Source organism: Stegostoma tigrinum, chromosome 3, assembly GCF_030684315.1.
Source record: "Stegostoma tigrinum isolate sSteTig4 chromosome 3, sSteTig4.hap1, whole genome shotgun sequence".
Classification (NCBI taxonomy): domain Eukaryota; kingdom Metazoa; phylum Chordata; class Chondrichthyes; order Orectolobiformes; family Stegostomatidae; genus Stegostoma; species Stegostoma tigrinum.
The window spans coordinates 87,395,863-87,409,025 of NC_081356.1; the positions used below are offsets into that span (position 1 = coordinate 87,395,863).

The window sequence follows — 13,163 nt, forward strand, 5'->3', positions numbered from 1 at the left end:
GCATGAGGGGACATAGCTTTAAATTGAAGGGTGATAGATATAGGACAGATGTCAGAGGTAGGTTCTTTACTCAGAGAGTAGTTAGGGTGTGGAAAGCCCTGCCTACAACAGTAGTAGAGTCACCAAATTTCAGGGCATTTAAATGGTTATTGGATAAACATATGGAATATAATGGAATAGTGTAGGTTAGATGGGCTTCAGATTGGGTTCACAGGTCAGCGCAACACCAAGGGCCGAAGGGTCTCTACTGCACTGTAATGTTCTATGTTCTATGTACCTTGTTGATTAAATGACTGACAGGGTCTGGACAGCATGTTACTTGCTGCAGGATTTTAAAGTCTGATCTGCTCCTGCTAGCTACAGTAAGCATACAAATAATCCAGTTCATTTTCTGGTCAATGGTAATACCTTGGATCTTGATAACAGGAAATTCAGTGATGGTGATGCCATTGAATGGATACTGATAGCCAGATTTTCTTTTGCTGGACATGGTCATTGATTAGCATTTATGTGGCATGAAAAATACTTGTCACTTGTCAGGTCAACCCTAGATATTGTCCAAGTCTTCGAGCATTTAGATACAAACTGCTGTATCTGCATGGTTTGAGCATCGTACAATCATCAGTGAACATCCCCAGTTCTAACCTTAACATGAAGGGAAGGTCATTGATGGAACAGGTGAAGATGGCCACTCTGAGGAATCTTAGGCTCTTGTGGTGCAGTGGTAGTGTCCTTACCTCTAAGCCAGAAGGCCTGGGCTCAATTCGGACATGGTGCCAAAGACCTGGCTGTCATTGCTTTTTTCCTCTGAGAGACCATTCCCCAGCAGGATCCAAACTGCATATGTATTTATGAGGGTGGCAGGCACAGGAGACTTATACACTACCTGCCAACCTCTCCTGGCAGTCACTCATCCACCTGACTGTATCTGCAGTGTGATCACCTCCCGGGATCTACTATCCATTACACTTTCTTGCTCCCTCAAATTCCTCAGTGCCTCCAACTACTTCTCCACCTGATCCATGCAGTCTGATTGGAGGTCCTGTGGACCCAATCATCAGTAACAGTCAACTGCTCTCTGATCTCCCACATATGAGAGAAAGAGTGAACACTACACTGAATGCCATCTCTGCCCCTTTACCAATTTATGTACTTAGACGTACCTATAAAAATATTCACACTTTGCTCAAATTGCAGGCGCTTACAATGACTTGCAATCTGTTTTGGGGAATTTAACATCGATCTTTTATGTAAAAAAAGTCCAGCAAGAACCATATCTAATTACAACACTTAAAAAAAAATTACCTCTACAGTCAGAGATAGTAAGAACTGCAGATGCTGGAGTCAGAGATAACACAGTGTGGAGCTGGAGGAACATAAGAGGCTAGAGGAGCAGGAAAGCTGGCATTTCGGGTCAGGACCCTACTTCAGCAATGGGGGAGGGGGAAGGGAGCTCTGAAATAAATGGAGAGAGGAGGGGTAGGGCTGGGAAGGTACGTGGGATGTTGATAGGTGAGTGCAGGAAGACAGTGGTGGGGATTCGTCTGTGAGACGGGAGGAGCAGATAGCTGGGAAAGAAGACAATCAGATTGTGTCAGGTCAAGGACACGGGGATGAGAGGGAGGGCTGGTCATGGGATGAGGCCGGGGGTGGGGAGATTTCAAAACTGGTAAAGTCCACATTGAGACCATTGAATTATAAGTTCCCAAGGCGGAATATGATGTGCTGCTACTCCTCCAGTTTGTGGGTGGTGTCATTGTGACACTGGAGGAGGCACAGAATGGACATGTCGCCCAGGGAGTGGGAGGAGGTGTTAAAATGGCTCACAACTGGAAGGTGTTGTTGTTTGTCATGAACAGAGCGCAGGTGCTCTACAAAGCAGTGTCCGAGCCTCCACGTGGTCTCACATTGGGAGCAGCGGATGCAGTAGACCACATTGGTGGACGTGCAAGTGAACCTCTGTCTAATGTGGATGGTTTTTTTTGGTTCCTTGGATGGAGGTGAGGTGGGAGGTGTAGGGGTAGCACTTCCTGCTGTCGCAGGGAAAGGTGCTGTGGGTGGTGGGGTAGTGGGGAGTATGGAGCTGACGAGGGAGTCATGGAGAGAGCAGTCCCTATGGAAGACAGATAGAGGTGAGAAGTCTTTCAGACATTTTAGAATAAAGTAAGAGATTGAGATAAATTTTTAAAATTCCAACACTTATTTAGCTTCCAGGATTTGCAAACTGAAGCTGGTCAATCTCATTGGATTTGCTCTCAGGCAGCATTTCTTGGCACTCGCTCAGCCCTCTTCAACTCTTGAGTTATGGTGTGCCGGTCCCTCTGCTTCAAGATGAGGCCTTTACTCCCTGTTGTTATCCTGCTCCGTCTCTACTTCAGTGGCATCCCCTCTCAGGAGCATCAAGCTGCAGACTGCTCCCTTGAAACTTCATTTCTCCCTCTCTTTCTCCTTCCTCCTGTCTGACCTTGGTTTTGTGCTAATTAAAAGTCCCCCAAAATAACGCTAAAATGTTAACAAAAGAATTACAACTCTGAAGGTCAGAGGAAATCCAACTGCAATGAGAGAAATCCTCAAACTCAGCAACAGTACAGACGGTGACATTCCTCTCTGTTCACTATGTTTTTTCCCACTCAGAGAGTGGTGCGAGTATGGAATGAGCTGCCAGAGGAAGTGGTAAAGGCAGGTACAATTAAAGCATTTAAAAGACATTTTGACAGGTATATGAATAGGAAAGGTTTACACGGATATGGGCCAAATGCAGGCAAATGAGACTAGTTAGGTTTGGGATACCTGGTTGATATTGATGAGTTTGACCAAAAGATCTGTCTCCATGCTGAATGACTCTAAGTCCTACATGCTCCAGAGGTGTATAATAACATCTCTGAACAGGTTGATTAGAAAATATTTACCCTTAGCAGTGTTCTGGAGCTGAAATGACTGACCTCCAACAACCACAGCCATCTTCCTATGTTGAGTGCCACCAGAGAAGAGTTTTCACCCTGATACCCATTGATAGTACTTTTGCTCACAGTCCTTGATGTCTCCTTTGGACAAATATGTCCGTGATGTCAAGGGCAGTCATTGTCACCTCACCTCTGGAATTCAGTTCTTTTGTACATGTTTGAATCAAGGCTGTAATGAGGTCAGGAGATATGCAGCCCAAGCAGAACACAAACTGCAATGAGCATCAGGGAGCTGGTTATTGCTGTGTAGGTGCTGCTCGATAACACTGTTGGTGACACTTCCCACCACTTTGCTGACGATTCAGAATAGACTGATAGAGGGGTTTGGATTTGTCCTGCTTTTTGCGTATAGGTTGTAACTGGGCAATTTTCTACAGTTGTGGGTAGATGCCAGTGTTGTAACTGTAGTGAAACAGCTTGGCTAGTGGTGCAGCAAGTTCTGGAGCACAAGTCTTTGGTACTATTGTTGGAATGTTGTCAGAGCCCATGACCTTTGCTGTATCCTGTGCCCCTAGCCATTTCCTGACATTATATGGAGTGACTCAATTTGGCTGAAGACTCATATTTGTGATGCTGAGTACTATTAGAGAAGACCAAGATGGATCATCCACTCGGCACTTTTGGATGAAGAATGTTGTGAATGCTTCAGCTTTATCTCTTGCACTGTTGTGTTGAGCTCTTCCATCATTGAGGAGGAGAATTTTTATGGAGCTTCATCGTCCAATGAGTTGTTAATTGCCCACCACCATTTACAACAGGAGGTAGCAGGACTGCACAGCTTAGATCTGAACTGTTGGTTGTGGAATTGCTTAGCCCTCTATCTAACTTGCTGCTTAAGTTGTTAGGCACACAAGTATTCCTATTTTGTAGCCTCACCAGGTTAATACCCCATTTCTTTAAGTATGCTTGATAGATGCTCTCTTGCAGTCTTCACTGAACCAGGGTTGATCCCAGGCTTGATTGTAATGGTTGAATGGACAACATGCTGTGTCAAGAGGTTGCAGATTACATTGGATTTTAATAGTTCCACTGTTGATGGCCCACAGCACCGCGTGGATGCTCAGTGTTAAGTTGTTAGATCTGTTTGTAGTCTATCCTATTTAGCATGGTGATAATGCCACATAACACAATAGTGAGTATCCTTAACATAAAGACAAAACTTGATCTCCACAAGGACAATGCGGTAGTTACTCTTACCAATCCTGTCACACACAGATGCATCAGTGGCAGGCAGATTGGTGAGGATGTGATCAAGTATGTTTTTCCTTCTTGTTAGTTCCCACACCACCTGCCGTAGATGCAGTCTATCAGCTATGCCCTTTAGGACTTGGTGGAGCAACTGAGCCCCTCTTTATGATTTGCACTGCTATCTCCAACTCAGAGCACACTGTGTCCCCCTAGCCATCTCAATGCATCTTCCTACCTGTGTTCAATATGGAGGAACACTGAGTCATCAGTCGTGGGGTTGGGGGAAACCTGTGTGTCTGTGTGAGCGTGCGTGCATGCGTGTGTGCATGTGTGTGCGCACATGTGTGTGCACGTGTGCTGTACAGTATGTGGTAATCAGTGAGAGATTTCCTGGCCCTCATTTGTCTTGTGACCTAGTTTTCAACATTGTGTCCAAGCCTAATAATGTCTCCCTACCGACTGTGCTGTCACCTCTATATTTCTCACTAGTGAATCAGACACGTTTTTATGACAATCAACAATGGTTTCACTGTCAGCATTAGACTTTTAACATCAGATAGTTATTCAATTCAAATTCAACTCTCTGCTGAGGTGGGATTTGAATCTGCGCTCTCAGAATATTACCTGAATCTCTGGATTACTTGCCCAACAATAGTACCACTATGCCATTGCTTCCTCATATTTTATGTAAATGGGTGGCGGGGAGTTGAGACATGAGGTGTAGGGATTGCTGAAACATTGTTAAGAGCCATTCTGCTGTTGCTGGCAGCTGAGGTGGGCCTCCTTCCCAGGCCTGTACCCATATACCTATCACACTGGTTCACAGTTGACAAACTGCACTGCAAACCAGAATCCTGCATGAAAAGACCAAAATGGCACATGAAGACACATACATGGACTAGGTGTGCAGTTTGCAATCTGCATAAGTGTGCAGACTAGGTATCCTGAGTCCAAAGAAAGGTATGGTCCAATACTTTAACTAGAGATTTATACGGGTGTATTTTAATTCTTTTACCTTTATATGCTATGCCATGATTTATAAAGCCCAGGATCTCATATCATTTAACACTTTTCATTTGCCCTGTCACCTTCAGTAATTTGTGTACATTTACTCAAAGTCCCTTTGTTCCTGTACTGGGTTTATTTTATGTTACTTTAACTTCTTCAACCTACCTAGAAGTACCAATTCACATTTGTGTGCATTAAATGGGTAACTAGCTTGAAAATGTCATTTTCAATTCCATCATTATCCACCTTGCACTTCACAACATTTCAAGTTTTCTGTCAGTGCAAATTTTGAGACTGTGTCTGACACCCCTAAATCTCAATCATGAATGCAACCTAAAATAGACAAATAACCCTGTACTGAACTCTGAAGAACACCACTGTATACCTTCCTCCAGTTCAAAAAAAATGCTAACCACTAAACTTTCTGCCACTCAGCTAACTTTGCATTCAGTGACCACTTTACATTTTATCAATTGAGTATCAATTTTGCTGAAAGCCTTGTGAGTGACACTTGAGCGAATGCCTTTTGGAAATTGATAGACATCACATTGACCCAGAGGGCCAAGGACAGTGGATTGATAGGAGTGCCACCATTGCAAGTTCTCATCAAGTCACACTCTATCTTGACTCAAACTATATCAATGGTCCTTCACTGTCACATAATCAATGTCATGGAACTCCCTCCCTTACTGCACTTTAAGAGTACAATGACCATATGCACCACAGCAGTTCAAGACACAAGGGCAAATGTGTACAACAAATGCTGGCTTTACTGACAATGCTCACATCTTGTAAAAGAATAAAAATACTATCCCCCATCAATGCTTTCTGTTGCCTCTTCAAAAAAAAATCAATTTACTTAAACTTGAATCAACACAGTATGGAGCTGGAGGAACACAGCAGGTCAGGCAGCATCAGAGGAGCAGGAAAATCGATGTTTCAGGTCAGGTTCTGACTGCAGCATTTGCAGATCTTGCTATCTCTTGGTTAAACTTGATTTATTTTCAACAAATTCATGTTGGCTTTTCTTAAATGATTCATTCTTTTCTAAGTGACTACTGATTTCCGGATTAATATGACTTTAAACTATCAAAACAAGTGACTCAGTCTTCATTTTAATACGAACTGATGACAATTTTATTTTTGATGATTAGCTACCTAACCAGACTTTTCTCTGAAGCAAATCTGTAAAAACGAATTGTGACAAATAATGTTGACTGTGATGGACTAGTATCACTTGTCATTATTCTAATTATATTATTTTGATATTTCTAACATGAGTAGGTTGATTTGTAACATATAGGGAATGTGCATATAGTGCAGAATTTATTATTCTACTGGTGGAGTAAAGCAGTACCCTATTAGGGTGACAAAATCCAAATGCTTTTCAGGTCATGCTTATTTGGTTACGGTCACAATTCAATTCCTGAAGGCTGTGGGTCAGATTCTTTTTCATTTTAAGTTTCAGAGGTAGTGTTGGTTAGCGACATTCTGATTCCTTGTTGTTGTGATTGTAATGAGATCAGCCAGATGGACCTCATAGATTATGAATCCTCTGACTAGGACTGTTAATCTGGTCCAATTGGGGAGTCCTGGCTGACAGATTGGAACAGGAGTATCAGACATCCTGCTGACTCTGAGGGAGCTGAATCAGTGTCAGGACTCTCCACGTCTAAACAAAAGGCGACCCGGTGATGGGACACCAGCCTCTGTGGAGTTATTTTGATTGTCACAGCACTATTTTCTATTGATGGGGTTCTTTCTGTGGCTTGAATTCTCTTGGCCCTGGCATGATAGATTGGTGGTCAAGTGGTGAGTAAAGCCAGGGTAGGGGAAGGGGGAGACCTGGTGGGGTGCACTATCCCATGCATTTCCACTGCCTGCGATGTTTTCTGGGCACAAGCCAGCATGGGGATTGAATGTCAACTCAATGGAGGTGGCCGACAAAGTTAAGCTATTATGAACCAATATAAGTGGAATTTTTCACATTCACTGGTGTTTTGCCATTGGCGGAGCAGTCCCCCCCCTGCATACAGAGGTCACACCTTAAAAAATGACAACCTCCCTGTAGCAGTCCAGGAAGCTATCAGAGCCCAAAGTTTTATTCCCCCAAAGGCAGATCATCATAGGAACCCACAGGCAAAGTGGTGTGAATTCCCATCCAATTCAAGGGGAGTACTAACTTCCTCTTCTCGTAACTTATTTATCACCCTCTAAGGATAAAATCATGGTTTTCAAGCAAATTAAAAGATGAGTGATACCAGACCTAGAGGTTTTCTTTATCCAGAACATTCAAATAGGCTGGGGGCCTTTTCTCTGGAGATCTTTAAATATTGAGAGGCTTGCTGAGCTAAACATAGACACCAGGGAAGATCAGTACTAGAAATCATAAACATAAGGTAGTTATTAATAAATCCGGAAGAAACATCTTTACCAGAACAATTGTAACGTGGAACTCACTACTATAAGGAATAACCTAGGTAGCTGGCATAGATGTATTTAAGAGAAAGTTGCATAAACATAGGGAGAGTCAAAAAATAAAAGAATACAGATGAAGAAATGTGGAAGGAGATTAATCTGAAACATAAACACTGACCTGCTGGTCTGAAATGCCTGTTTCTGTACTGTAAACACTATGTAGAACCATTTACTCCATCTTCTCAAAGTACTGCTGTAACTCACTTCAAATCCTATGTATACACTTGGAACCACATACAAAGCCCAGCATTTCCGCTCTGCTACAGGACTTCTGATTCACAGTGTAGGATACCATAAGAGATCTGATGATAAATTAGTATAGTTCATACCGTTCCAGTTTTTCTGGATCTCTGCTACTTGTCAAAGCAGACACAATCTTATTCTTTTCAGCACCTGACACTGACTGGGTGTATTTCTTTAGAAGGTAGTCCCATCCATCACTGCTCTGGGCACCCACAGAGTACACAACCTCCAGGACATCTGTTGGTAAGCTGCAAAATTAACAACATGTGGTCAGTAAAATAGTGTGTGTTTATTTGTCAAACTTCCCCGCAGAATACCCATTCATAAGCAACAGCTAAAGGCATATTTTTAAAACTGGCTTTGTGACATTTGATCATTTTTATCAATTTATTCTTCACCAGGAGGATTTGAAATTGTTCAATCCTATGACCGTTATACATAATTCAAAGTAAATTTGCATAGGGTAGATGGTGACTGAATGGAAACTATTTCCTGTAACAGTCCCTTTGTGCAACAATTCTCAGGGCATATGGATAGGTAGTAGAAGCAGAAATCTCTCAAGTTCAGTCTCTGACCTTGTTTGAACATAAACTTGTGGAGGCCATAAAATGAGAGTGTTTGAAATTTATTCTGTAGCATGTTAATGCTTTTAAATAGTAACAAGTAAGTTTTGTCTTGGGCATGCTGCAGTGCTCCAGGAAGTCTCAGTGCAAGCTGAAAGAACAGCATTTAATTTTCTCCTTGAGGATATTACAGCCATCAGGATTCAATATCAAGCTGAATAACTTTCGAGCCTGAACACCTCCTCTATGTATTTTACTCATTTTCAAATCTTAGGGTCTTGTCATAATGAGTTACTTTCAGTTCAGCCAACCCAGTTTCACCCACACATTGTCCCCATTATTACCTATCTACCTGCTTTTCTTCCCTGACTTGCTGTCAATGATCCCTTATTCCTCAATAACCACCACTAACACTTCAAATATTTTCCTGTGAAGGATTTCAGAACTTCTCAAAAAGACAAAATAAAGGTGCCAAGCAAAAGCAATTTTACTTTTTTACTTTTTCAGCGTCACAAGAAACAAATAGGAAACTACTTTAATAGTGACTAACTTCATGGTTCCATTGGATTTCCTCCACTGATTAAAATAATCAGATGCTTTCTGAACACAAGCAAGATATTCGAGTTCACAAACGAGTTCCAGGAGATTTGACCGTAATAATCGCTCTGACACTGTGCCATCATCACTCCATGATTGCTTATCGATAAGGTGTTTGAAAAACTGCAGGATATATCCCTGAAAGGTAAGTAGCAGCACACAGTTAGACTCTTACATGAGAGACAGTCAGTAGCAAATGTCATAAAATTAGCATGTCTACTGAAAATATTAATAAATCCATAAAATGTATCAGGTATATTTACAGAAGACTGAGTACAGAGATCCCCTATACTTCACTAGATAATTGGAAATCTGATGTGTTGCTCGGAGATAAGGGTCATATTAGTTGCATGTTCTGTCATTAGTCTATGGTAAACAATGTCGCAACAAAGTCTATGATCAACATTCACATAACAACCAGCTCAGTTCCCCTGCATTGGGACTGGAAAAACAAACAGGGTTTCCTCTCTAGTTTGTGCTCTAGCTACTCTGTTGCAAGCTGAAATTGGACAGAACTGGGCGACGGTATGATGGTCTCCATTACAGAATGGTCTGTTGCTACTCCCTTAATATGATGACTGACGATTTGGGGAGAGCAAGGGAACAGATTTATTGCTACACATGGAAGCATTACAAAGCATGAGTTTATATGCTTTAGAGAATAGGTGATAAAAACCCATAAGGCAAGTGTCTCAGTTCTTTAAGGACTTTAATTTGGCTGGTACATGCAGGTACAGGAGAGCTTTGGGAAAATAGGAAAAAAAGTGAATCTGTACACATACAGAACTAGATTGCTGCAAATATTTCCAAACATTCAAAGGGTTTCATAAAATGGTCACACATACATGCTTGCTATTGAAAACCTGGAATGGTCAAATTTGATTCAAGCTGCTCCATGACATGAGCAGTATACTCACATGAAATTCAACTAACCAGTGGGATCATACATGACCAATAGTTCTAGATCTTTTAAGTTAACAAACTGGGAAAGTTCATATCTTTTCTAAGTCTCCTGGTCAATGCTATTCTCTTTTGAAAATATATTTAAGTGCATTCTCTAAACACATTAACATTAATATTAACTGTTCTAATTTGTATCATTCAATTTCCAGATGAATCATGGTAATATTTTCATCATTATCATTTTTATCTCTGTGAATAAACATTGGTCAAGGAACACATAAGAATCTTACCTTTAGATTTGCTGCAACATCGGAGATTTTTCTGTTCAGAACCATTTTGTAATACACCTCAAGGTAACCCAGACCCTGCAACACTGGAATGAACTTGTCCTCATGCCTGAGGTAACGGGTCAAGTCAAGTGCTCGATCAAGTGACAACTTTCCTGCGCTAAATGCAGCAATGTTCATTTGTTAAACTATTCCAGAAAAATCAAAAGGTTCCATTTTATTCCCATTCAAACTAATTTTCTTGTTCATAGGTTAGGCATCACTGTCTAGACTAGTGCAGATGCTGATGCACTGCAGATGCTGGAGAATCTGAGATAACAAGGTGTAGAGCTGGATGAACACAGCAGGCCAAGCAGCATCAGAGGAGCAGGAAGGCTGACGTTTCGGGCCTAGACCTTTCTTCAGAAAATGGGTCTGGGCCCATAACATCAACCTTCCTGCTCCTCTGATGCTGCTAGGCCTGCTATGTTCATCCAACTCTACACTTTGTTATCACTGTCTAGACTAGCATTTATTGCCCATCCCTAACTGCCTTGCAGAAGGTAAGTAGTGAGCTTCCTTCTTAAACCAAGGCAGTCCTTGAGTGTAGGGACACCCAAGGTCTTGTTAGGAAGGATATTGCAAGATTTTGATCAAGTGACAGTAAAGCAATGTTGATATAGTTCCAACTCAGCACAGTATCAGACTTGGAGGTGAACTTAAAAGGCAGTGATATTCCCATGCTTCTCTTGGTAGTCTTTTTAGATTGTAGAGATTACATGTTAGAAAGGTTCTGTCAAATTAGCCTTGGTGAATTTCTGTCGTGCATCCGCTAGATGATACACACTGCTGCTAAAGTGCATCAGTGATGAAGGGAGTAAATGCTGGGTGGGGTGAGAATCAAATGGCCTGCTTTTTCCAGGACGAAATCAAGCCTCAAGTATTGTTGGAGCTGTTTTCATGCAAACAAGTGGACAGCATTCCATCACATTCACAACTTGTGTCTTGTAGATAGCGGACAGATAGTACGGTGCTTGGAAACAAGTTACAGTCTGCAAAATTCTGAACGTCTGGCCTTCTTTTGTTGGCACAGTATTTATATTGCTAGTCTATTTCAACTCTTTCATTGGTAGCCCACTATATGTTGTTAGTAGAGGTCCAGTAATGGTAATACCATTGAATCACTCTTGTTGGAAAGGCAGGGACTGATCAGGGATAGTCAGCACAGATTAATTATAACTGAGATTTTGGAAAAAGTGACTAAATGTATTAATGAGGGTACAGCACTTGATGTGGCTTACATGAACTCCAGTAACGCCTTTGACAAGATCCTGCATAGAAGGTGGGTTCAAAAAGGTAAGAGCCCATGGAATCCAAGGCAAGTCGGCAAGTTGAATTCAAGATTGGCTTCCAAATAGGAGGCAAAGAGTGATGGTGGAGGGCTGTTTTGTAATTGGAAGCATGTGACCAGCAGCGTATGGCAGGGTTTGATGCTGGGACCCTTGCTCTTTGTTATATATTTTTACAATTTGGATGTGAAATATGATGACATAATTTGTAGGTCTGCAGATAAAATGAAAGTAGGTGGAGTTGGTCGTAAGGAGGATGATATCAGGTTATAGTCCGATATTGATCAGCTGGTAAACTGGGCAGAGCAATGGCCAATGGAATTTAATCCTGATAAATTTGAGGTGATACATTTTGCGAGCTCTGATAAAGGAATAATTTACATAATAAATGGTAGGTCCTTTCGGAATACTGAGGAAGAAGACTATAAATCCCTGAAGGTGTCAACACAGGTAAAGGGAATGGTGAAGAAGGCATACGAGATGGTTGCCTTTACTGTCTGGGTCATATATTCCCAGAACATAGAAGCAAGAAATTCATTATACAAGTTCATAAAATATTGTTAGGCCACACATGGAATAATGTGTGCAATTCTGGTCACTACACTATTGGAAGGGTGTGATCGCACTGGAGAGGATGCAGAGGAGACTCACCTAGGATGAATTCTCAGTTAGAAGAACAGACTGGATAAACTGAGTTTGTTTTTCTTGGAGCAGAGGAGGCTGAGGGGATGATCTGAATGAGGTATACAAAATTGAGGGGCATATTCAGATTGGATCACAAAAATCTCTTCCCCAGGGCAGGCATGTCTGCAACCAGAGGCCATAAGTTTAATGGGACAAGTGGTTCAGAGGAGATCTGAGAAATATTTTCTTCATCCAGAAATATGGAATGTGCTACCTGAGAGGATGATGGAGGCAGGTACTTTTACAACATTTAAGAAGCATCTGGGTGAGCATTTAAAATGCCAGTGTAAAACCGGCTATGGACTAAGTGCGGGTAAATGGGACTAGAGTAGTTTGGTGTTTGTTGGTTGGCACAGACATGGCGGGCTGAAGGGCCTCTCTGTATCCTGGAAGACTCAATGATAATACAAAGTGATAAGGAGATCAAAGCTGGGACATAAATATTCAGAGGTCAATGGCTTTTCCGAAAGACAGGCAGAAAGGAAAGCTGTGGTAGCTGTGTCAGTATGGAAGGGACAAGTACAACTGCAAGAAACAATCTCAGATCAGAAGATGTAAGCTCCTCAAAGGCTGCCCCTTGGGTTTCCATACCTGGATCATAGAAAGATCATAGAATCTCTACAGTGTGGAAACAGGCCCTTCAGCCCAACAAGTCCACACAGACCCTTGGATCACCCCACCCAGACCCATCCCCCTATAAACCACCTAAACTGCTCATCCCTGAACACTATGGGTAATTTAGCATGGCCAATCCACCTAACCCTCATCCGCTGTTCCCGTTGTGGCCTCCTCTACATCGGAGTAACCAAGTGGAGGCTTGGGGACTGCTTTGCAGAACATCTACGCAAGGTTCGCACTAAACAACAGCACCTCCCAGTCGCGAACCATTTCAACTCCCCCTCCCATTCCTCAGGCGACATA

At 42.0% G+C, this 13,163-nt stretch overlaps 1 protein-coding gene across 1 annotated transcript in view; it reads right to left on the bottom strand.

Annotated features, from left to right (window-relative positions):
* Positions 1–13,163, bottom strand: part of erap2 (endoplasmic reticulum aminopeptidase 2) — a 71,454-nt gene that overhangs the window by 11,666 nt on the left and 46,625 nt on the right. The window contains exons 14-16 of the mRNA XM_048526895.2: positions 10,234–10,390; positions 8,994–9,178; positions 7,967–8,128 (exon numbers count right to left, since the gene is read on the bottom strand). Coding sequence (XP_048382852.1) covers positions 7,967–8,128; positions 8,994–9,178; positions 10,234–10,390 — 504 coding nt within the window. The remainder of the gene's footprint in view (positions 1–7,966; positions 8,129–8,993; positions 9,179–10,233; positions 10,391–13,163) is intronic.